Raw genomic sequence first — 26682 nt, forward strand, 5'->3', positions numbered from 1 at the left:
CATCATCCCAAGGTCACTTTAGATTTGAATATTTTAAAACCAAAAATGAAACCCCTCAGTATGATTTCACTTATACTGAGTAGAAGAATTTCCCATGCAGAGAAATGGGCACATTCCCAGCCTATAAATCATTCATGGTTGCCTGGAAGTAGCTTGCCTATCACCCTATGATTTTGTGGGTGTGCCTTCCCCAAGATGGTAGTGTGTACTGTTTGGGCTGTTTTTCGTAGTCTCCGCAGCTGAGAATACAAGATGCTATACTTAGGCAGAAGTCCATGAAGGAATTAATTGATATGAGCCAGAAGTTGATTGCCATTTAAGTACTCAGCCTCCACATTGCCAAGTTTCTCTCTTTGCAGAAAGAACTGAGCTTGCCTGCAAACCCGCTCATTCAGGATGTGAGCATAAGATGGAATTCAACCTTTAATATGCTGTAACACCTGCTTGGAAATAAAGGGGCTCTGTGCCTTTCCCCCCAAGGAGTTGACAGCTGACTTCATTACTGAGGAATCTGGCAGAGATGGTAGTGGCTAGTCTTCAGTCTCAGGAGGCTCTCACCCAGGAATGTGCTACCAACCAGACCTGAACTTTGAGACTTTGCCAGATACTCCTGCTGGGCCATTTTACCTGAAGTCATTCCTCTTCCTTGAACTCTTGAAGTCAGTACCTTTGATGGGAGCTTCCTCCTAGAGAGGGAGGTGGTGAGCGGCTCTAGCCTGCCGAAGCTACATGGAGAAGTGTTTGCAGGTGTTCTATAATGGGATCTGGATTAGTAAGCTTCCTTTCTCAATGGTTCTGCAATGCTGCATCCATCAGGCAATGGCAGACACAAAGTCAAGTTTGCCCTGATCTGTGAAGCGGGACTGGGAGGGTGCATTGGAGTCCTTGTCCTATTCCAGAAAAGACTCAGAGCTGATTTAAGAAGCATGATTCATCCCCTGGAGTCTCTTGTAGGTCATTAATACCATTCTCTTCCATTTGTTCTGAAACACTGCTTGCATTTATCAATGTTCAAGGTAGAGTTTCAACCATATCATCTGTTTGCATGGTTTTCAAAGCATATTAATCTGGCCTCCAATAGCAACATAGAACATAGCTGATCTGACTTGCATGAGAGAATATAAACTGTGGGTTAGTTGTTACTCTTCATTCCCTAAAACAATCTTTCTAAAATCTCATTGTTGCCAGGTGTACTGCACTAGCTCATGCCCATAATCCTAGCTACTCAGGATGCAATCTGAGGATTGCAGTTCAAAGCCAGCCTGGGAAGGAAAATCTGTGAGACTCTTCTCTCCAATTAACCACAAAAAGCTGGAAGTAGAGATATGGCTCAAGAGGTAGAGTGCCAGCCTTGGGCACAAAAGCTAAGGGACAGTGCCCAGGCCTTAAGTTCAAGCCCCTATGCCAGCACAAGCAAACAGAGAAAATTTCAATGTCCAGATTCTATAGAACATGTCCATTTGGTAGATTATGGCTCAGCCTAAGCAAGATAAATATGAAGGCCACAGAGTGACTTCAAAACTGCATATCATGTGAATTAAAAAAAAAGCAGAATTTAAACTCTAAGATGCCAGAACCATGTTACATTTTTAAAGCATCAACTCTAAAAGGTTGGGATGAAAATTAGAAAAAAAAATAGATGCCAGAGGTTGAAACTGGCGATCGCAGGGTTAGGCCTGGCCTGAAAGGGCATCTCATATGGTCCACACAGTGGGGGGGGCAGCAGAGTTGAAATTACAGAAAATGAAATTGGTTGCCAACATTTGGAAATTGGAACAAAGTATATTACCACCTGGGCTGTTGGCTCCTCCTGAGACCTGGGCAATCTGGCACCAGGAGCCTGCTCTCCCTGCAGGCTCCAGTTGGGCAGGTGCATTGGGCAGGACTCTCCAGGCTGTCAGAGATCCCACCAGGCCAGATTTCTCATTGGCTAAGTGTGTAATCCCTGGACCAGGTATAACAGTGATGAGTTTCTGGGTCATTCCCCTTTCTTCCCTTTCCCCATACTTGCTGTTGGTTACAATGTTAAACAAAATCATTAGTCACCTGGTAATGAACTTGATGTGAAGTTACCTTAGGCCCAGGCTAGTTTTCTGTTCCTTGGATATTCCTTTCAATACTATGCCCTGGGCTGTGAGCTTGGCTCAGTGGGTCTCATGCCTGGTCACTTTGGAGATAAGTCTTTTGGGAATTTTGGATGTGTAGCTTGTACACTAGCTCAATTAAGTTAGAAGCTCTGGCAATAAAAGAAATTTAAATTCCTGGTGATTTCAATCTAAAGAGAACTTTATACCATCCTTCAGAGGTATTTCTTAGTCTTGCTGTTATTGACACTTGAGGCTAGATTAATTCTTTGTTTTGAGGCCCCTGTCCTATGAACTATAGGATGTTTGGCAACAATTCTGGCCTCCACTCAGAGAGGCAGAATCATTCTTCAAGATGAGGGCTGTAGTAAAATCATGAAATGGTATCTACCTGCCCAGGTATAAGGCTTTTGAGAAATTACTTTTGGAATTAAGAACTAGAAAAACATTTTTTTTCTTCTAGAGTAGCAGATATTTTTCTTCATTTTCTGATTACACACATACACACACACACACACACACACACACACACACACACACACATTTCCTCTTTTACTACCAAGAAGCTCCAAGTCAAGGCTAAAATGCACTCAAAACTAAACAGAAGCATGGGCAGGGCAACTACTTTAGTGTATTTTTCTCCCCTCTGACTTTACACGGCTTTCCTGTTAATGTTTTGTTAATCTTTAAGTTGCCTTATATCCTTAGGGAATGAAGTAGAATAAAAACATAAATAAAGTAACCAGCCTAAGGCAGAAATGACTGTTTCAAACCTTGTTCAGCCATTACAATCCAAAGAACAGTTGGTTACAGGAGGAAGGATTTGATACACATGAGCTACCTCATAGTGCTGGAAGATCAACCAACTACATGAAGCAAATTGTGACCAATGCTACCTACTGGACTCTCAGCTTTATCTGGGAAGAGGCTAGAAGGTTAAAGCAGCCTAATGGCCAGTCTTGTTAGCACTCTGGGAATGGTGATTCCTGCCGTTCTGTCTCCCTAAGAAGTTAAGAGTTCCTGCATCCTGGTGTTTACCACATCTCTGTTAACGGCAGCTTGGAATGCATCCCTGGGATAACACCACCACCTGCTTTCCGTAAATGCAGAGGAGCTTTCTCTTGGTAAAATTACAACCCACTCATTAATAACCAGAAGTTTTAGGGCTTTTAAAAAATCATTATTAAGTGTGGCTATTTCATTTGAAATGCAAAATCCTGAATAGAGATCTTAATTTTTTAAAATATAGCTGAGTGTTTTAATTATGGATGTACTTGCATATTCTCAGCATACTTCATTATTTATGTAGCTGGTGAAAGAGCTTTTTAATTAAATAGCATGCTGGCAATCCATTGTGAAATGTATAGATGTAGGTTTTCCTAGAATTAAAAAGCTAAACACACACACACACACACACACACACACACACACACGCATGTGTGTGCTTACAAAACATTCTGCCAGGTATACATAATCATTAGAATGTACAGGTTTTTGAATTATCTTAAAATTTTATGGAACTTTTTAAATATTGGAAACAAAATAAAGAGGATACTGTGCCAGTGCTTTGCTAAGCTATCCACATCTAATGCATTCAGATAACTTGGAACTGAGGCTGAATGGTGGTTCTCAAGGTGTGGCCCACCAAACAGCAGGTCACATCATGTGGGGATTTCTTAGGTACATATTTGAGGCCCACTGAATCAGCAACTGCATGATAGATCTTGCACCCCATTATGCAATAAGCCCCTCAGGGAGGCTAAGATCTAAAGCGTTGGAATGAATACTGTGTCTTGCGGTGCTAGTGATGGTGCTATCATGGACAGGCCCTCTGGTTTGAGGATCTGCTTGTGATCTTTAGAGTTTAAAGGGAGTCAAAAGACTCATAGTGAGGTAAATATATGAAGCATGGTTTCAGTGAAAACTCTCCATGACTTATTGGGTTCCTAGTTAGTAACTGACTAAGCATGTGGATCAGGGTCCAACTTATACATTGTTAGTCATGTCTTTTAAAAAAAGAAATACAAAAGCTCTGAAATCAGAGTTCCTACTTGGCCACCATGTCATGGCGGACTGTGGTGATGGTCGTCTTCCATAGCCACTCTATGCTTGTGTGAGGGCTGATGACCAAGACCCGTTACCTTTCCTGGCTGTGTGAACAGAGGCCAGGAGGAGAAGCAAGTTGGAGAAGACCCCAGTGGGAGTCAGTGCCAGAACCAGAAGGAACAGCCATCTGACTCCCCGCTCTGTGCTTTGTCTTCTGAACAATGCTGCTTCTTAAGCACACATAAGCCAAACTGCCTCTCAAATGGCAGCCATCTATGTCGAGTTCAGATCTGCACAGCATGACATGAATTGGGCTGCAAATTATGCAGAAAACAGCCATCACATCCATCTGTGATGTCAGAATCCTCAAGTACAATGTGACCTGTTAGCATCTACGAGAGTGGGAAGTACGCTGGGCCTTACTCTTGCCTTGTGCAGCATGATGAATATCCTCCTCACCACACTCGGCCCAATGTGGAAAGGTTAAATATGATTGAGGTTGTGCCTGGGGTATTCTCAAGAGCAGATTTCATCTCCAAGGGTGCCAGCAATTAGATTTTTTTCTTTCTTTTTTTAATGACAAGAGTAACTAGAAAAAGAAAACACACACATACACTCATACCTAATGGTAAACTGAATTTATTTCCTCTTGGAAAACAATTCCAGTAATCTCCAGGTTCAGACCGCAGAGTAAACATTAATAACAGTAACATACAGATTAGTTCAACTGATTCAAGAATTTGGTTGTGTGAAATCATTAAGGAAAACCTTGAACACTCAAAGCTTCAAATGTATCCAGGAAAAAAAAATTCTTTGACAGTCTACATAACAACTATTGCATATATAGTGAAGCTACCTGTCACATTGCAAGGCTTACAAATATATATATATATATATATGGGCCTTATCCAGCTGTGGGGTTCTGTTCTGTGAGAACATCTCTTCATGGTCTGCAAGAATCTTCAGCCATAAAAAATAGTCTTGGATTTTTAACCGTTGATATACCAAAAGAGAAATTTTAGGCTTAAGGTAAATAAAAGGAAGTTCAACCATAGTTCCATTGTGTAACAATTTTGCTTGAACAGTCTTCCTTGAAAATACTTTCTCTTAAGCCATTTTGCTTATTGGTTTTTGTTTTCTTTTTAAAATCTTGCCTGAATAGGGCCCAAGTCCACTTGTCTTTACAAGACCATTTTAGTATCAGACGACATATACATGTGCAACACTTTATATACAAGGAGTCTATCTGGTGCTCAAAAGTTCAAACACATGAACATCCAACAATTTTGATAATACAAGTTGTATGGTACAATACAATGTTTCTGAATAATATACATTAACAATGAAAAGTTTCGTGCAAAGAGTAAAACATGTTCCCTTTTTGTGCCACAAAAGTCCTTCTCCTTGAGAGACCATATCTGAACTAACTGCTGTGTTGGGTCATCGTATGATTCTGTAAAGAAAAGAGAAGAAGGGAGAATTTGAGTGACTTGATTCTCATCAGATCAATCAGAAAGCAATGGCATGAAAATCTGCTTTTGTACCCAGAGTGGGTATTTATGGATTCAGGAACTCCTTACTGTTCCCAAAGAGGCTCAGATGCAGACACACCAATGCAGACATCTGTAATCCCCAGGGACACAAGCCTCTGGGAGGTGAGATGCTGGTGGCACCTTTCCTTTCCTCTTGTGATGCTTTCCCACCATACCATTCCCTCCTCTTCCAACTAAATTTATAGAACCTGGACCATTGTTCAAAGACCAGGGTAGCACTGTGTGTGTGTGTGTGTGTGTGTGTGTGTGTGTGTGTGTGTGTGTGTGTGTTCCAGTCCTAGGCTTCAACTCAAGGCCTGGCCGTTGTCCCTGAGATTCCTTTGCTCAAGGCTAGTGATCTACCACTCAAACCACAGTTCCATTTCTGGCTTTTTTTTTTTTTTGTAATTTAGCGAAGATAAGAATCTCAGACACTTCAAACCATGATCCTTAGATCCCATTCTCCTGAGTAGCTAGGGTTACAGGAATGAGCTACTAGCGCCTGCCAGGATAGCACTATTTTAACAGTTCCTGTTGAACTGCATCATTTCTATTGATTGTATATGACTGTGCTCTAACCTCTCAAGATCGTGAATGACGTTTCTCTTATTTTCTTTCTTTTCCTTCATTTCTCTTTCTTTTCCTTCCTTCCTTCCTTCCTTCCTTCCTTCCTTCCTTTCCTTCCTTCTTTCTCTCTTTCTTTTCTCTCTCTCCTCTCTCTCCTCTCCCCCCCCTCTCTCTCATTCCAGCACTGGGGCTTGAACGCTGGACTTTGCCCTCTCCCTCAGTTTTTGTACTCAAGTGCTCTACCACTTGAGCCATGCATCTATGTCTCACAGGCTATTCTGTCCCATATGGCTTTGAACTACGATCTTCAGATCTCATACTCCTGAGTAGCTAGGATTATTGGTGTGAGTCACCAGCTCCTAGCTGATTATGAACATTTTGACAGCAAGGGTTCTACTTGCTCCTGAATATGGACATTGAAGGGGAGAGCTACCTGGACACAATTAACAGAAAGTGTTCTCAGCTTGCCCCCTGAAGATCAACTGGAACCTGCAGTAGCCCCATGGCTCAAGAGTGGATCACAGCATCCTGCTATGACGCTCCTGGCCCTTGGTGCTGTTGTCTCTGTATGGGCACAACCGAGATTGTATTTTAGTTCTCTCTTTTCCAGTCACACTAGCATGCTCCCTTTCTGCATAAACAATTTCTTCTCAACTTGTGAGGAGACAACTGGGATGGCTAGGCAACATGAGACCAGCATAAAGGGTTAGAGGGTGAAAAGTGTAGAGGCAGGCTCCTGACCAGGCAGGCTGAGGGAAGCCACACAAGATTTCTCTGGAACCTAAGCCTGTGCCTGGCCTCATTCTGGCTTCCCAGCCGCGTAGCATATGTACCCCCACCCCTTCTGGTCAGCACCTTTGTGCCTAAGTCAAAATATGAATCCATACTCACTTGACTCTAAACCCATCTCTTTCTTCTGTATCTTTCTATGGCCCTTCCTATTGCTAATATTGTACTTGTCTTTGTGGGCCTGGCTCTTGTGCTTCTGTCAGTAATTCTGATGATCCTTCGTACTTGTAGAATATGACCTGGGTTGGCCTGTAGCATCCAGTGCTCAGTAAAGGGGACTAGGCTAGCTGAAGGACTGAATGAAGAAGCAAAGGCTTTGGTAGAGCTGAAGCATGATCTCTGCCTTCATGCCTTCAAAGTGCTCACAGATTCAAGGAGAAAATTAGCAGGAGCAATTTGCCAAGGATATATTAGAATGGACAGCCTAAATAGCACAGTTCCACCAAGTCCTGCATGCCCGAAGCTAGACACATGACAAAGGGAATCAGAGAGGACACCCCAGGCCGAATGACCTTTGTGGTCAAGGCAACAAGGCAAGAATATTTGAGGTGTGTTTGAGAACTTGTGACTTATTCAGATGACTAGAAGTCCTCTAATGTGCTGAAGCAACAAGGTAGTTTGGGCAATATGACGAGGAGCTTTATAAACCTTGCTAGTGAGTTCAGACTTAGATTACAGGTGAAGTAGAGCTGCTAGAGTATCTGAAGCAGAGAGCTTTGCCTTAGAGATCTCTGCTATCTTCATACCCCTGAGCATAACTAGCTAGCTGCCTGTTCAGACAGTATAGACTCAAGGCCAATGCTTGCCCGGCTAGACTGGTGTGTTAATGAGTCAGGAAGCACAAGAAGGGGCTGGTTCTTCCTTCCATAAACCACACAGCACCTTTATGAAGGAAACTGATACTAGGAATATGGCCCCTTCCCACCAAAACAACCACTGCCAGTGATCAGAGACCCCTTAACAGGGTACTAACAGAATCGTCTGGGCTCTGAGTAAAGAAAAAAAGAAGAGGACACCGAAAATCACTAATGAGGAAATTTTATTTTATTCTCTCTTCTTTAAAACATATGTGCTTTGATTTGCTGCATGAATGTGATATCTTTCTCCTGTGTTCAAAGTGTATTCAAGAGTAAACTGTTCTCTCTCTCTCTCTCTCTGCGGGGGGGGGGGGGGGCTCTCGGGCTGGAACTCAAGGCCTGAGCTTTTGTGCTCAAGGATATTGCTCTACCACTTGAGCCTCAGCTCCACTTATGGCTTTTTTGGTTGTTAGGTGAAAACCAGAGTCTCAGGGGCTTTGCTTCCCAGGCTAGCTTTGAAGCATGATTCTTGTATCTCAGCCTCCTGAGTAGCTGGTATGAGCTACCAGCAGCTGGCAAGAATAAACTATTTTTTATGTCAATTCTTTACCTATGTGTTTTGATTTTAAATATGCCTTAAAAGTACTTTTGAGAAGGCTTACACAAAATATGACTGGGAACAACTAACTTTCGTATTTCCTTATAAACCAACACAATTATGATAATGTAATTAATAATCAAAATATTCTAAACTCAAAATGCATGGTTTCTTATACTTTCTGCTATTCTACAGTCAAATATTTTGTTTCACTAAGTAAAACCAATCAACCAAACAAACAACAGTTAGCTAGGTGTGATGACTAACATCTGTTATCAGGTGGAGATTAGGAGGACCGGGGTTCTAGACCAACCCAGCCCCCAACCCCCCAAAAAAAATCCACAAGACTCTATGTCATTCTGTAAGGTGACAAGGTGAACTCAGTCTTCTCAGCTATGTGGAGTTCATAGATAGGATTGAAGTTGAGGTTGGCTCCAGGCAAAAATGGAAGACCTGGAGCTGCTGACTCACGACTGTAATCCTAGCTACTTAGGAAGCTGAGATCTGAGGATCTGGGTTTGAAGCCAGACTGGGCAGGCAAGTCTGTGGACCCTTATCTCCACTTAATGATCAAACAAATACAACAACAAAAAGTTGGAAGTGAAGCTGTGACTCAAGTGGTAGAGTGTTAGCTTTGAGCAGAAAAGCTTAGGGACAGTGCCAAGGCCCTCAGTTCAAGCCCCAGCGTGGACATTTAAAAAAGAAGACTCTATTTCAAAAAAAGAAAAAAAAAGGGTTGGCTACATGCCTCGACTAATAGAGTTTGTGTCTAGCAAGCATGAGACCCTGAGTTCAAACTCTTGTACCACTAAAAAGGTGGGGCACTGAAAGAATGATGAGTGATTTTCTTTTTTTGCCATCACTGGTAAAATAAAACAACCAACTTAATAATATCTTTATTATTATCTTAATGTGGGTAAAACGCATTCTTTTTATTTTTCTGTTTCCTTACAATAGACATTGCTTCTGTTTTTTAACAATAACTCTAAATATTTACTTGTCTACTTGTATAGATGTCTGGGTCAATATCAATCATACCACTTTAAATGTTTAAGTGCTTACAAAGGCCACTCCATCTGCAAAAAGGACTCTAGGGGTTAATAAAGGAAAATACATCGCAAGCCCTCCAGTGTTCTTCTCTGTCACTACATGGAGACAAGATATTGTGAAACAAGCATAACACCAAATTGCTCATGGTAGCCGGTACCAGTTGTGCCTTCCATGCTTTCATTCCAAACCAGAGCCATACAAGCCTCAAGCAATGCAAAGACGTGAACAAATTCATCTATATCACTTCTTGAAACAGATTAAAATAATTTCTATAAAGAAGTTGCACGTTGGGGGCTGGGGATATGGCCTAGTGGCAAGAGTGCTTGCCTATACATGAGGCCCTGGGTTCAATTCCCCAGCACCACATATACAGAAAACAGCCAGAGGTGGCGCTGTGGCTCAAGTGGCAGAGTGCTAGCCTTGAGCAAAAAGAAGCCAGGGACAGTGCTCAGGCCCTGAGTCCAAGCCCTAGGACTGGCAAAAAAAAAAAAAAAAAAAAAAAAGAAGTTGCACTTTGCATGTAGGAAGTAAGAAATATAAATCATTTGCAAGAAGAAGGGACGGGCTTGTGAAATAGAAGCTTATACAAAAATAAAAAGCAGTGATGTAAATAAGATGAAAATGGGAAATCTGGAATGAAAACCAATCAAGGCATGAATTCCTTGTATAGTGATGCGTGCATATCCACTGAGACCCCATTACTCTGTGTTCGTTTTTCAGTCTTTGCTCCAGACCAACCAAGGTCCAAGACCGTATCTTCCCAGAGGCTCATGGGAAATTGGCATATTTGTATTGGCTGAGGGAGGAATTTCTCAGATAATTCTTATCCACCCTCAAGTGCTTGCTCCCATCACCTCTAAAGGTTCTAGGGGATGTTTGGCTTCCTTCCAGCCTACCTGTTACTGGTACTAAGAGCATACAAATGGTCTGATTTTACTTTCCAGAGGAAGAATGGCATCTATAAGCCACATAATGCATTTGAGTGACTTGTAGGTGTTGAAGAGAACAGATGGTGAAATCACAGTTTCCAGAGTAACTGGATGCTCTCAGAAGAGGAACAAGTTCATGGGAGTGTGCAGCAATACTTGTGTTTAGAAAAAAAAAAATCACAGACATCATCTCTTTGGAAAGTGAGCTAAAAAAAGTGGGAAGAGAAAGAGTAAACAGCAGAAACTGAATAAAACAAAGGAGGTTCTGAGGCAGGGCTTGCTCTTGCCCGGGCCACTGGCAAGTCTCAAGGCTCTGATGACACAAGAGCAGAGGTGGACAAGCCACGGTGGGTCTTAAGCAGGCAGCCTTCTCTGTAAAGGAGGTTTGAGCTCTTTAAGTCTGAAGGAAGCCACTCCACTAGAACAAAGCAGTGGGTAATCTCACCAATTTTACACAGCAATTCACAGTCCCCAAAGTACTTTAATGCAATGACAGGTTATGAGAAAAAATATCTGTTCCAATGAAGGGAAAGTGTTTTACATAATCGAGAAGAACATCAACGCAACATTGGTGGAGGTGGGGGGCGATGACAGAAAAGGAAGTGGAAGAGAAGGAAACTTCTGTAATCCCACAGAGAGCTATATTCTACTCTGCAAAAAGCCATCTCCTGGAGACCCCATGTCTAAGTAACTGAAAATTGCAAACCATTAATCCCAGTTATGAACAGTTGTTTTACACAAGAGGGGTTTGTGTTTTATTTTTTTTTCCAATCAAATCCACAATACACCTTAAGCTTAAAAGAAGAGCCATCTAGGTGTGCTACTTTAATAGCAAGGCTTCAAAACCCACTTTCTTTTCTGCAAAGGGCCTCATTTGAAAGGAATGTCTCTCTCTCTCTCTCTGTCTGTCTCTCTCTGTCTCTCTCTGCCTCTCTCTCCCCCACCCCTGTAAATGTGAAATTAAACTGAGGAAGCTAAAAAACAGATGAGGGCCTTAAGAATTTCCTTCTAGCACTATGCATTTCTTTTAAAATATGAGATGTCTTCCACTTTACAAGACTGGAATTCTCATTTTGGACTTGGCACTATAACAAATGATTAATTCAGCCCTTTTTTTCTGAGAGCTGACCACATTTGCTGGTCAAATGGTTTAATCCTATTTTAAATGTGAGCCAACAAAAATATTTTTAAATAAAAATAAACCCATGATCCTCTGAAACCATTCACCTTGCCTGCTATGATCCAATTTTCCAGCAATCTTGACAGGAGTTGGAATTTTTACACTTAGAACAATGATGAAGTTAAGCTTTGGAGGAAAGCCAGGAGGAATCTACCTTCCTAGTACTGAAAAATTAAATTTCCACCCCCCCAAAAAGTTGCACCCACAGATTGCCATGACTTTTCTCATTCTCTGGCAGAGACCCCATCCCCTCTGTGCTTTGTAACCCTCTGGTTTGGCAAAGACAATAATGTTAAGTGGCAATAGTAATAAAAAAAAAAACAACAGCATTTGAATGGGAGTTTTGTGAAATCTGTTGATTCAAAGATGTTAATCTTTTTTTTTTTAAAAAAAAGCATGACTTGTCTATTTATAGCCTTTTGTTTCAAACAAACTCTGACAAGCTTTTAAAACTAGGAAAAAGAGCCAGCATGCTATTTTAAAAAGGAATGGTGGGGAGAGGAAAGAGAGAGAAAATAACAAGCTTTCCACTAATCCATAGTGCCATTAGAATCTCAAATTCAAACTGTAGTTATATTTAATTTAAATGAGATGTTTTCCAACCAGATGAAATGGTAGGCAATTGTGGTGAAGAGACAATGCAAAGCGAGGTGAAATGAAGAAATATAAAGATTAAGCTTGGCTGTTGCTTTTAACAGATGGTGACAGCACTGTGACAGCATGTTGTTTTTTCTTGAGTTGAAGAACACAAACATCCACAATCAATCATCACTGATTAACTAATTATATTACCCTTCTTTATATCACTTGGGTTGGACCTTTATCTGCAAAGACTGAGGATAATCAGTATGCTCTTATTTTTCGAGTAGCACATTCCAGTTTACACACAGGCTACAGAATTCAACATTACCACCAACCTTTAAGCACTAGGGTTTTTTTTTATTTTTTATTTTTAAACAAAAGCAATTGGTTTCCAACAGGCTGGATAATAAGTCTTTTGACCTGCATTCTTCTTTGACCTATTAAGGTCACCTCTGTGCTCTGCACAGAGCTGACTGAGGAAATGTCTGTAGGTCCAACATTTCATCTCCTGCCCACTCAAAATAAAGCTTTCTTTAAATGTGTCTGTACGGGTCCCTGAAGGCCAAAGAGGCCTCCCTGTAGTGGGCAATAGAGGGACAGAAGCTTCTGCCTTTATTAATGAATGCAGACCATTATGAGTCTGGCTGGCTCCTTCCCTGTTCCCAGAAGCATATACTGTACGTGACTTAAAATGCTAGAATATTGACACAAAGCGAGCCGGGCACCCCTAAGGAAAATTACTCCTTGGATATAATGTAGGCTCGTAACAGCTATTAGAGTACAAAATAAAACCCTCCGGGATCAGACTGACATATACCGCATTCTACCTAGTCCTCAAACATTAGAAGAATTTCTTTGTGAAGGCATTCTCAAGGACAGCATTAAACTGACTTTTGTAGCAATCTGCAACAGCTTTTTTGGCTTGGAGCTTTTAGTACTAAATCTCTGGGTTGAATCAATATAAGTACTATATCTTCTACATTAATCAATACATTTGGTTCAATACGTGTTCTATTAAATTATACTTTCTAATCAAGATTTTTACATTTCTATGCCCCCCCCACTCTGTTTTCCATCCCTGACTTCTGCTAGTGAAATAGTTTCACACAGTATATGCAGCTCACGAGGACAAGATACTGGGTTACACCCTCACCCCCCGAAGCCCTCACATATGACAAAAATATAGCCATAAAGGCAAAAGTGGGCCTTTAAGCATCTTAAGAAGGTCAGCAGAATATGAGTGCTAATAAATGAACATTTTCAATGCCCACACAATTACAAGAGTTCTCATAATTTTAAATTAGTTAAAAGTGAATTGCTATTAGTCAGGAAGTACCATTAAGAATATTTTTAAAATGACAATAAAGGCCCAAAGCACCTCAAGTTCATTTTTACCTCATTTTTCCACCCTCAAGTCTCCTTGCCCACAGACACACACTGCAAATGGCTCCACATTTACTGGGTGGCTGGATTGAGTACAATTATGGTTTCATAGAACTTACCTGGGAAACATCAGAAACATGTATGTGGACATACACATTTTTGTCAGTTAGGTTATAGTTCCATGAATATTCTTTAAAACAGATGTTATTTTACCAATGTGCTTTCAGAACCAAAACATAAGCACATTTTTCATATCCAGGGAAGTTGACTGGTAATTTTTATACTTGGAGAATTTATTAGAATGAAGCACTCCTCTTTTGTTACGACCTAGCAGAGTAGCAATTCTGGACTTGTCTGTCACGATAACGCTTTCACCCCTCACTTTAATGCCACAAATGTGCATTTATGAGCATGTTTGTACAGACAGAATTTCCCTCTTTACTTTTTCATATAGTAATGCCATCACCAGGAACTTACAAAGACACTGATGCATTTTCTTTTGACATTTAACAGTTCACATGGGCTTGCGCTAACATCTCAAAGCATTTTTCTGGGGGGACACTAAGCTATATTAAAGCAAAGACTGAAATGGCATCATCAGAAGTGATCACAAAAACATACGATATTGCAGACAGAAAAGGACAATTAGGTTATTTAGTTTGTCCCCTTGCTAAAACAGAATTGTTTTATTAAGTTTATGCTCCAGGCCAGTTTTAACTGATTCTGGCAATGAAGCTCAATCATTCCTTCCATTGGAAATGATTTCACAATCAAAACCCTACCAAAGGACATATGCTGTTGTTCTTTGGTTATTCATGTAAATAAGACCAGATAAGGGTGACCTGGAACAGTCTTACGGTACATGGATATTGGCATGTTCACAAGTTTGTGATCAGAAGCTTCATTATACACTCATAGTATAAAGTTCTCCTCTCTCACCCAAAGGAATCCACAGGACTTCCCACAGCCAGTGATTACAGACATTAGATGCCATGGTTTGTCAGAAGGCCTGTGGAGCCTGCCCTACAGCAGGGCTTCCTATCTCAGTACTGCTACTTGGGACAATTCTTGCTTTTGAAAGACTGAACTGGGTAATGCAGAAGGTTTAACAGCCTTCCTGGCCTGTACTGACAACACACCAGTGGCACTACTAAAACTGACAACTAGAACTGTCTACAGACATCACACTTATCACTCATTCTCAGTTGGGGACCAATGTGTTGTTGTTCAGAGAAACATTTGCACATGAATAAAAGACAGCTTAGAGATAAGGAAAGTCCTGAGTTCAACAAATTGTAAGCATGGAGAATGAAGACTTGTTCCACAAGGGAAGAAGAAAGGTTGGTTTAGGCAGTGTGCTGAGTAGGGGATCTTGTTGACTTGCCTTCAAATTGATAGGTTTTCTGAGGCAGTTATTGGTCAGGTTCTTGGGGAAAATGGTAGTCTTTGTATTGAAAACAACCCGAGCTCCCTGTATTATGCATTAGTAATGTCAGTTCATATTCATATGAGACTTGTCCCTCACTTAATAGGATAAAAGGACACATATCTACCATATGAAACTGTATTTCATGGTGTTTTAAAGATCATGCTACAGGGTGACAGTACCCATTTGCTCAGAAATCATGAATAGATTTGAGATAAGTAATAAATTGCATTGTTAGTGGGAGACATCAAATCTTTCCAGAAATGTTCTCTCATTCAGCAGGTGCCACCAGTGAACAAAGTTTAGTAGCAGCTAACCAATATCATTTAGGAATATTTTCTGAACCACTGCTCCATTTCCAGCTTTTTTTGTGATTAATTAGAGATAATAGTCTCATGGATGTTTCTGCTTGGGCTGGCTTCAAACCTGGATTCTCAGATCTCAGCCTCTGAGTAGGCATGAGCCACTTGTATTTGGCTAAAGCTACTTTTTAAAAGAAAATGTAAGAATTAACTTGAAAACATTCTATAGAAAGCCAGCAAAAGGGAGAGAGGCTGGCTATAGCACAGAGATTTTATTTGGGTTCTTGAATTGTAGCATCCAGTGGATAGGGGGACAGAAGGCTTTGATAGGCAATACTGTCTAATAAGATATTCAGGGATTAAGTCCGTGCCTCTCAGACAGATGTGTCCATGTGCCAGTTGTTGTTAAGCTTTAATTTTTTTCCCCTGTAATGTTTAATTTATCACACTAGTGCTTTCTAAACTGGAACATCTGTAAACAAGGTTAAGAATGACCTCCTTCCAATTTTACATCCATGAACAATGCCCCTTCTTCGTGCTCTAATTTTAGATACCTTAAAGATAAATAAATCTGTGCAAGGAAGAATGAAAAAAGAGGAGGCTGGTCTGTCGCTGTAAATGTTCATCTTGGACGAATGCAAATTTTCTCTCTGCCAGGCACTTGGTGCACATCACTGGCTCTTGGTGCTGAAGCCATGTACAGGCAGCGCTTTCCCAGTCAAGTGCAATTAAACAAACTTCTGCTAAATATTTAACAGCTTTGTGTAGTAATTAGCAGCAAATAATGGGCACTTAAATTAATAACTGTTCAGAACTACCCTCTTACACATATTGTAATTTTCTGCTCCTCCTTTTTTGCTTAGACTTTGAATCCTGGAAGGCATATTTTATTTTTCTAGAGGATTTATTTGGTAAGGTGAACCACAGTCACATTATGTGCCCAAGATTGTGCAGTTGAGTTGTTTTGTAACCAGCAAAGATTCCACCTGCTTTACTTACAGCAGTTCTGTGTTAGAAATCCATTCAAATTTCGTTAGTACTGAAAGATGTTGGAGCAGGGGCATTGATTTAAAAACTGACTGGCAGCCTTAGGATTTAAACTCTGGTCCATCAGATTCGAAAGGTTATCTGATTAGAATGGAAGAGGCATAGGGTGTTGTAATTTATATTCAAAGGGTAACCTTTGTGGGGAGAGGCGCCAGGCCCTCTAAGCTTTCCCACTTGATAGAGACAGGATTCCCTTCAAACACATTCCAATAATTTTGAAAAATAGTTTCTTGAACTTTGGCAAAAAAGCAAATGGAGTACTATTTCCTTTCAGTGTATATTTCTGTTATTAAAATCACCACCACACTGGCAAACTCATATTAGGTGTCAGTCAAATGCATTTGCTTTAGTAATCAGAGAAAACAAAAAGCTGTCAAAAACAGGATATTGACATATAATTGAACTGTGTTAAGTGTTAAGTCACATCCTGATCCTGAGTATGTATGTGTGAGCATGTGTGTAAGCTTATGCATGTATGTACCTTACCAGGTGAATTTCTGTGTCCAAGCAAATGATTGTTGTTAAGAATCAAATTGAGTTTTGAACATGCATGAATTCCACAGGTGAAATTCCTATATATGCACATGTATGTATATATATATATATATATATATATGTGTGTGTGTGTGTGTGTGTGTGTGTGTGTGTGTGTGTGTGTGTGTGTGTGTGTATCTCAGCAGTATTCCCACCTGGGCCTAATATGGTACCTTATGCCTATGATTCTAGCTGCCTAGGAAGAAGATATTGGGATTGCAGTCTAAGCTAGTCTAACATGAGTAAATCTTATCTGGAAAACTGTTAAGGCAAAAAAAGAGATGGGCAGCTGATTCGAATGGGAGAACACCTGTCCAGCAAGTGCAGAGTTCTCTGTTCAACATCCAATATCATCAAAATAAGAAAAAAAAGGGAAGGAAGGAAGGAGAAACAGAGGAAAAAAGGAGAGGAGGAAGGGAAGGAGGGAGGGAGGGAGGGAAGGAAGGAAGACCCCTGAGTCAAGAACACCATTGAAGAAGCCAAAGAAGAATTGGTGTAAATTCTAAGAAAATGCTTTAAAACCACAAATACTTTACAGGTCCAGTTAAGTATGTGGTAGCTGGCCTCTCACTTTAAAGAAAGAATCCTACAACGGCTAGAAATCATACATTTCTTTCCCACTTTCCTATATATGTTTTTGTGTCTGGGACAGTTTCTGGTTCTTGTTCTGCATTGGTCTTTCCTCTGCATGTCCCAGAAGTCTTCCCTGTTCCTGAGCAAGCTCACATGGCATCAAGTGAAGCATTGAAGATTGCTTGAATGCATTGCTTACTACCTATTAAAGCTGGTCTCACGATTCTCTCTTGACACCATGTCCTCTGAGACTCTTTCAAGTCTCACAGTGGCAGAGGTGTGGCCATCTTCTCTTCCACTCATTCGCCCCCTCCTCCCCCAGGCCTTTGCATCTAGGTCTCCGTGGGACAGTTTCTTCACTCTCACAGCACACTGGGCTACTGGAGAGACAGCCCTTTAATTCTCCCACACAAAGATGTGCTGTAGCTATGGTGAGAGTAATCTATAACCCTCACATCCTTATATAATTTGCTACTCCAAGTTAATTTGAATTCATTACAATCAAGCAATACAATTAAAAAAATAATGCTTTACAGTGAAGTATTTAACATGATCCTGGAAGAAAGGCAGTGTTGACTAGCAGAGGGCTAGGCAGCAGGCATGGTGCACACTCATAGAAATTCAAAGGTGAGCAGTAAACAAGTACACACAGCAATACCGCCATGCATAAAGGGCCAGGCAACAGGAGGCCTCATTCTAATCAGTCCTCAAAGGAACCTGCCACACAGAAGTGGCACTTATTCTAATTTAAAGCCCTCATGCTTGCTTCAGTGTTGCAAAATTTATAAAAGAATAACTTCATTAAACCTCCTGGCACTTCAAACACAAATGCAAACCAGACACAACACCGAAGGAGCTGGACAAGGAGAAGGGAAATATTCCCAGAGAGTCGTTAGCACAGATATTGAAATAAAGTCTGCATTGTGGGCTTTCTCTTACAGATGACGTGATTCGCCGTGCAACTTGCCTTCACCGAAGACTTGTGCTACACGGCTCTTTACTTGTGCCATGAGGCCTGTTGCTCTTACGCGTCTGCTTAATAACACTGAAAATCATTCAAAGCGGTTGGGCAAGCTGTGTCACATGCAGAAATACATCTGGCAATCCATAAATGAACACTATTCACTGTTTCTTTCTTGCTCTATAAGGAGATTGATTCTCACTCCACTATTACAGCTCCCATTTACTGGGGTATATATTTCAGACTTGCCTAACTTGTTGAAAATCTAATGTGAAAGAAAAAAAAATCCTCCTTAACCCTGGCATTGAAAAAAGAAAGCAGTAATGAGGGCTAAGTGGAAACAGTGAGCCGGCTCCATGCACAATGCTAGGGAAAAGTTATTGGCACACCCTAAAACACACACTTTTAAGGAAACTTCATTTTCTTTTCCTCCCTTGAATCAGAGAATCACGAAAATGCTCCAGTAACATAACTTCAGGCAGTCATGTCAGAACACACATCATTTTATGCTGAACTGTCAGCATATTTCTCAAAATCATTTTTTTAGGAATGCAATGAAAAGACAAATCTAGATGTCTGTAAAGAGAATAAAACAAAACAAAAAACCCTCCATGCCTCTGAGAAAGTATGTGTCACGCACAAGTTGGACTAAAACTGTGGCCCTGAGAGACCTCAATAATGAATGGCAGTTTTTGTCTCTTCCTCCAGTGTTTTTATTACCTGAGCACAAATACCATCTGAGTGCTACATTTTCCTTCACAGAGAATAGAGTAAGCATTCACACACCTGGGGAATGGTCATCTATGGGTGGATAAGAGAAAATGGCCTTAGGGGAAGTAAAAGGCATATTTCTGCAAGGATTCTAAGAGAAAAAGACTGCCCTTGTTGCCTTTTGGGATTTTCCAGTGAGTTTTTTGTGTAGTGTCTCAGGTCTCAGAAGGGAGAGACCTGTTACAGCACACCCAAGTCAGTCTGGCTAGAGGACAGATTGATTCAATAGATGTGAAAATCAAAGTTATTATCTCCAATCACAGTGTGCTATAAGTTGTAATATGCTGAGGAAAAGAAAATATGGAAACAAATTTCCTATTATCCTTCTACAATTGTTTCATGGTGCTGAAAGCTTCTTAACACCCAAATAATGTATTATGTTGGTGAAGGTTAAGTTTGTGTTCTACCTCTCCATTACTGAGAGAGGGCTAATAGAATGGAGTAAAGGAGCTAATTCAATCACAGACAGTCTTTAGTATGTAATAAAATATGGATTATTGACCTTGTGGAGGTGGCAAAGCACGATGGGAATTCAGTGAATGAAATCTTGAAAGTCTGAATTTAAGGCCATTTTGAATCTCCTAGAACCTGTCTTCTCTTTTGAAAAGTCATCAAAATGAACTATTGGAAAGTACCTAAGACCAGTGCTCCAAAAGGGACAAATACAAGGTTAACGCAGAGGGCTGGGATCCAATGAAGTCCCCTTTGGATGGGTTCTAATCTCTTGTACCCTATGATAGAAGGAGAAGAAAGAGGGAGGCCCTTTTGGTGTATTCTAGGCACCTTGTTACAGGTCCAATCTGGTCCTAAAATAAGAGTGAATGTGTAGCTGTGCCTTTTAACACACACACACACACATACACACACACAAACACACACACACACACGAGGAGGAGTTGTTTGCTAGACTGTCTTAGCAAAATCTTTTTTTTTTCTTTTACTGACTTAGCAAAATCTTGTGTCTCTAATCTCTATCTCTTAGGAAATACAACAATCAACCTGGCCAGAAAGCAAGCAGCTCTGAATATAAGGCTCATGTGGAAAGACAAGACTATGCAGTAAACACTAAAGAGAAAAAGAAGGTGAGTTATGATATCCAACATTGGTTCACACATCTCATTTCTACCAGCTCATTCCTTTCTAAATCTGCCCCAAGATAGGATGGTGGGCTGATTGCTGTATGTGCTCTGTTACAAAGTGCAGGTCTGGCTATCTACCAGAGTCCTTGTAAACTTCGTCTAGCTCTTCCTTTTGACCGACATTCACATCCTTTCTACCCTTTTATGAGCCACATCCGACTCCCTCAACCAAAGCAGCACAAGCACAAATACTCTCTCTCTCTCTCTCTCTCTCTCTCTCTCTCTCTCTCTCTCTGAGTCCATCTGGGTTCTGTGTTTTGGTAGGCATCCCTCCAACAAATAGGTAAGTGTACATGTGATATGTTTTCCGAAAATGACTCCAATGAAAGGGAAGAATGAGAGATTCTAAACAATACTGCACAAAGTTGCAGACTGTTCGGCTACAGTCCAGAAAATGAATCCAATTTTTCATTCTGTCATTATAAATATTTCATTGCAAATGGTACTGATTTTCTGCAACTGTGGTTAAGCAAAGGGCCTCTGTGTGAATATTTAAGGGAAAAAAAACTAGAAGGAAGACAACGAAGAAGAGGGAGGGGAATTAAATGTTAGCAACCAATTAATTTCTTGCTTTAAATGTAAAAGATGCCGAGAGAAATTCAACAGTGATGTAGTATGTGACTCAAAGAAGAAGAAGAAAAAAACATTTACTCTGCTCTTCTTCTGACAGTTTCTCATAAAATATCTGCAGTCCATCTATCTTTTAGTACTCCAGGCTCCTCTGGAGAGCAGAAAATGGTGGTTTAAAGCTCACTTCAGTGCCAGTCTGCGGGAGATTGCTTTCCACAGGACCCCCGCTGATGGAGGCCTAGGGGAAGAGGCCCAGGAGTTATTCAATCAGCCGGAGACTCTAGGGCGGCTGGGGGTCCTTTGAGGGCTGATTATAAAGCTGCCCTCCTGTTGCCTGCCTCGGAACAGAACGAAATGAGCAGCCTCTTGCTGAGAAGATTCTGCAAGAAGGAATTTCACCTGTCATGGAGTTTGTCAGAATTTCAGGATTTATCTTGGTGCAAAATTAATAAAATACCAACCAGGATTTCAGGCTGACTACTCAGCTGTGTCATCTCAAAGTGATCTTTCACCCAAGAAAACCTGGACAGTGAGCGCAGCCATACTTGTCCTACTTTTCCTTGGGAGGATGAATGGGGTGACAGGACAAATACCACCCAGATAGCAGAATGGGGTGGTGAGCCAATTACAACAGAAGGCTGAGTGACGTGTGGGCGTTCCTGTCTTCCTGCGTGACCTCTAACCCTGCTTCAGTCATTCTAAAACCTCCTTGGAATTATCTCTGAGCATCAAAGTGCCATTCCTTTCTGGAGTTTATAACACAGTAGGTCTTCCAGGGTATCACACTTGTTAAATTCCCATGCTAGGATTTCAGACGTGGGTTTGATTTATATGTTGAAAGGATGCTAACAATGGACTGGGTTAAGGGCACATGGTAAGAAGCATAACCAATTAATCTGGGGGCCAGCCAGGAAAACAAGGGGCAGATTCAGCTCTTGTTTTCACATACTACCCTTCGTGTTTGTGTGTGTGTGTGTGTGTGTGTGTGTGTGTGTGTGTGTGTGTGCGCGCGTGTGTGTTGTTACTGGGGCTTGAATTCAGGGCCTGGGGGCTACCCTAGCTTTTGCTCAAGGCTAGCACTCTAGCACTTGGGCTACAGCTTCACTTACAGATTTTTGAGATAAGAGTCTGTCAGGGCTGGCTTCAAAGCATGATCCTCAGCCTCCTGAGTAGCTAGGATTACAAGTGTGAGCCAGTGGTACCTAGCCTATTATAGTTATGCGAAGTGGACTTCTGCACAGGTGGGATTTGCTCATTTTGTACTGAGAACTGGGTAGCACAATTAATTCTGTGCCTCAGAATGAGTGACATCACCTCATGGACAGGCCTGGGTTGGCAGTTATGGTCCTGTCTGGCCAAGCCAAGAGACGAATAGACAAAGATTTCTCATGATCACAGAGTTACTCAGACCTCATCCTTGGAACAGGGTGAACCTGGGTTGGGAGGGACACCTTTGCCCTGCCTTTCTGGCTTCCCAGGCCCAGGCCATGGGTACTTCTTACTAACTCACGACTGACAGCACTTCCTTGGCTTTGAAGTCAGCAATTTATTTAAGATTGTTGCTGCTTCTCTATTTTTTAATTGACATTCTAAATGAGACATTAAATAGCTCTACATTGTGTTCAGTCTAGCTCTTCCCTTAGTTAAATGACAGCCCTGATTTGGGAATGAACCACTTTTACAAATCAGCATTCTCATAATTTTAGCACTGAGAGAGAGAGAGAGAGACAGAGAGAGACAGAGAGAGAGACAGAGAGAGAGATTGGAGACACTGTGGAGACACTTGGAAGTGAGTGCACAGATGGTGGGGGGATGCAGGGTGCTCTCTGCAGGCTTCAGTAGAGATGTATTAACTCCACAGAGGGAGAAAGGCTCCCCACCAGTACTGTCATGAATTATAACTGAGTATGGGCGTGAGGTCTTGGTGCCTGTCTCACAGCAAATATACTGTTCCATTTTCCTGCACAGTGACCTTCCACCCTTATAAACTCAAAAGCACTGCACAGCACACTGCTGATATTTAATGATATCACAGTAGCCTTTTCTATGTCTAGAAGGCACACAAGCTTAGCAGAGGTGCCCAGTGGTGTCAGGAAGACAATTATAAAACCAAGTTTGGGTGATGTAAAACAGGAAACCTTTGATGGGAGACTTGGGTTTGCAGGGAGAGAGATGGTCATCTGCCAGTGCCGGGGAGTTTCAATGGTTAAGGAGGGGCCCCTCCCTGCAAGAAAGACGCCAATCCCTAAGGCCAGTAGAGCCTCACTCTATCCAATGTGCCCCTCCAAGGCCGACGCAGCACCTGCCAGTGCATCCTGCACTTACTCATTCAGTGAAGTTATCAATGAGGGAGACTTGTTAGAAATTTCACCACTTTTAAAAAGGATTCGTTCCCCCTGCCTTTCACTTCTGTTTAGAGACTTGGAGTTGCTGTTCTAAATGACAGCACTGTGAGCAGTGCTTTTAAGCAACATTCATCTTGCCTACCATTTCTCAGGCTTTTACTGAACACTGCTTGCGCTCTCGTGTTCTTTCTCTCTCTCTCTCTCTTTCTCTCTCTCTCCCTCCCTCCCCCCCCTCTCTCTCTCTAGTCAATGAGAGGAACTTACTCCTTCATAGCTGCAGGGCAAAGCCTGTTACCAGCTGTAGATTCTCTGCAAATAAAACAGTAAAGGATACAAATGTGAATTCCTCTCAAAATACACATCTGACTCGGAAGCTAGCTTGCCTTAGCAAACCGGATCAAGGGCAGCCTATCAATTTCTCTCCAAATGCCCAGAACAGCTCATTGCATGTGGCAGTGTGAGGAATCATCACCTCGATGGATCAAAAAGATGCTGGAGTATTTCCCTGCTCATTTGAGAGGATTGATAAAGTCCACGATTACCATCTTTCTTTCCCTAATTGTCACAACAGTTTTATGTGGAAGTGGTGTTTTCCAATACTCAGATAAAAGTTTGTCAACACAGTGTCTACTCTTGGCACTCCATCCCTGCTAATATGGGGAAATCGATCCATGTGTGGAACAAATACCTAAAAAAGGAACACATGGGGGAAAATTTAACGTGAGGGTTTGGGGTGCAGAATGTTCTAGAAATTTGAGTTTCCAGATCTTTCCAAAGGAGATGACTAAAAAGGCACTGACTGAGACAGAGCTCTTTGCAGGACTGCAGTCTCTTGCTGATAATGGAGGCAGATCTTCCGGTGCTGTGGCAGCCTGCTGTCTTGGCGAGGTGGAAGATGGCAGGGCCAGCAAAGCCCAGCCAAAGTAGAATGTGGCAGAGGTGGTGAGCCCTTCCAGGGGGCAGGGAGGGAGGAGGAGGCTGCAAAACTGGCCACAGTGCTCTCTCTTCAGAGTACAGCCTAGCTGGATGCTGCATAAAGTTGCACTGATGGCAGTTTGGAGATGACCATCTGTTGTCAACTCTGGGCCAGACCAAAAAAAAAAAAAAGTAATGGCAGCTCACTAACAACAGGGCTGTTGGAGGAGGGACTGAGTCCTAGAACGAAGAGGTGGCGCTTCCTCTTTTAACAGCAGAAGCTAGCCATCAACGGAAACATCAAGGAATTAATGGATGGAGAAGTTTCTCTTCTTATTTTATTTTAAACTGAGCTAGAATGATAGAAATGATTCAAATGCAAATAAGGTGGTTTCTGTTTATTGCAATTACCTTTGTGGCCCTTGTGTAGGTCATCATTACCAATTGATTCTTGAAAATGTGATGACCAGGACACATGGTGAAGCAGTGAGGGCCAGATTTAGAAATAGGTGAGCCCAGGCTGTGCCTCCAAGCATGCACACAGACAGGCATTTATTGGTACAAAATGGGTAATTGAAAATGCATTTACTCATTTAGTCCAAACGACTTCATTGTCTCACTTATGCTTATCTTTCTGTATGCTTGATTTCCAGAGGTAGATTTATTAAAAAATAATAAAGGCAACTTCACCTTTAAATGCCTTATAAAGTGCAAACTCCATTCTTTAGTCAAGGGAAACTCTTGAGTATTTTTGCTAGTGCACAGAGAAAAAGAGAGAGAGAGAGAGGGAGAGAAAGAGTCAGACATCAGACTGAGGTTAGGCTAGCTCTGTCCTATTTCTGTGTCCTATGCGATTTACTTTCTGCCTTCATTGGTATGGCCAATCAATCTTGATTGAATTATCCAATATTAACAGCTGAAAAGTGATCAAAACTAATGTTGAAAACATAGCCCCAATCAATAAATCAATGCAAATGATTCGGTTCCTGGAGATCCGATCAAATAAAAAAGATAGATCAATTTAACCACTGAGCAAATTAAGTGGAAGTTGCTGTAGCACCAATTTGCTTCCAAAGCCCCATAGGCCCACAAAGCAAAGAAATGAGGCGATGTATAAAATGGACCAGTCCCAGAACCATGTACTCATTTGACATAATTTACACACTCCTGTGAATCTTAGAGTATTCCTGATGTCTGGAGGGGCTGACTAGGAGGAATACAGAGGCACAGTGGATTCAGGGAACAGAATACCCAGGGACATGGCCTGAACCATCCAGCCAGAGAAGGAATGACTTCCCCCACGTGGACACAAACAACAGAATATGTCAGGTCTAAACATGGTGACTGTCAACTGTTCCCATTTGAGGGCATCAAGGGAAGGCCATGCGATAGCAGGCAAGGCAGGATGGGCTTGTGGCTTTTATAGTTTGAGTGGGGATAATGAGAGAAATGTTCTGTGAGAAATGAAAAACATAGGGAAGTTGTGAGTAGATGGCTATGAGGGCCAGGAGATCTGCTGTGCTGCAAGCGCAACACTCGCTGCCCCATTCCTCAGGTTTGCAATAGAACGTCATCCTCATGGGGAGGGACATATGAAGACAAAATGCACTAAAATAAACTCTTCTCCAGATCCCACCTAGATCCTGCCTCTGATACAAAGAAGCCAAGACTATTTTTGTTTTGGTTGTGTGTCCTTAATTGGAAAGGAATTGTGTGTCCTTAATTGGAAAGGAATTGCTACATTGTCCTGAAAAATACTTCTGAAAGCAAACGTGTTCTATGTTATAGCTAGGTGCTAACGAACAAACAAAAACAGAAGGCAATGTTGCTAATCTCATGGAAAAGATTAACATTTAAAAAGTGTTACTGGGAAAACCAACTAATACAAAACTGCCAAAGTGTGATTAACTGGAAAGTACTTCCTGTGAATTAAGAATATCAAGGGAAATTCTGGTAGGTCTAGGATAGAGATTTTATTTCCAAATGATGATGAGTCTTGATTTCATTTTCTTAGGTGAGCAGTAGAAAGCCAGTATGAGGTCCAGGGAAGCAATATTCAATGATACCTATTATTCCTCCTTCAAAATCACCTTCAACCCCAACTACATGATTTTCTAGCAGGAGAATACACACTCTCTCTTAGAACTAATGGACTATATGTTACCTCATACAAGACTTTTTAATATGTACATAGGATGTTTGTGAATGAACTGCAAATATATTTCTAGTTTTTGATATTTCGCAGAATGCTTAACATCATGGTAAAAATTTAAAATGATCGAATTATATTTTTGATAAGTAAAGTTTCTTCCTTAATGCACTGAGACTAGAGCAGTAAATATAGCACTTGTGATTTTGACTATCAACAAGGATTCCTAAATGCCTCAGGACAAGTAATTTAATAATTTGAGACATGAATTTATAGTACCTGTATGACTGCAAGATTAGGTCCAGTTGCAAAGTTGGCAAGGGACCCAGCAATCTATTCAGTAGCCACACTGTGATTGTGTGTTGCTGTCTTGTATGTCCCATCCCATATACAGTAATTCATTTTTCTTCCAG

At 41.3% G+C, this 26682-nt stretch overlaps 1 protein-coding gene across 3 annotated transcripts in view; it reads right to left on the reverse strand.

Annotated features, from left to right (window-relative positions):
* Nucleotides 1–4751: 4751 nt before the first annotated feature.
* Nucleotides 4752–26682, reverse strand: part of Znf521 (zinc finger protein 521) — a 284266-nt gene continuing 262335 nt past the window's right edge. For all 3 annotated transcript variants that reach the window (XM_048363476.1, XM_048363475.1, XM_048363473.1), the window contains one exon: nt 4752–5583. In XM_048363476.1, the coding sequence (XP_048219433.1) occupies nt 5554–5583 (30 nt within the window). In that variant the 3' untranslated portion in view covers nt 4752–5553. The remainder of the gene's footprint in view (nt 5584–26682) is intronic.

The sequence above is a fragment of the Perognathus longimembris genome, chromosome 15, assembly GCF_023159225.1.
Source record: "Perognathus longimembris pacificus isolate PPM17 chromosome 15, ASM2315922v1, whole genome shotgun sequence".
NCBI classification, from domain to species: Eukaryota; Metazoa; Chordata; class Mammalia; order Rodentia; family Heteromyidae; genus Perognathus; species Perognathus longimembris.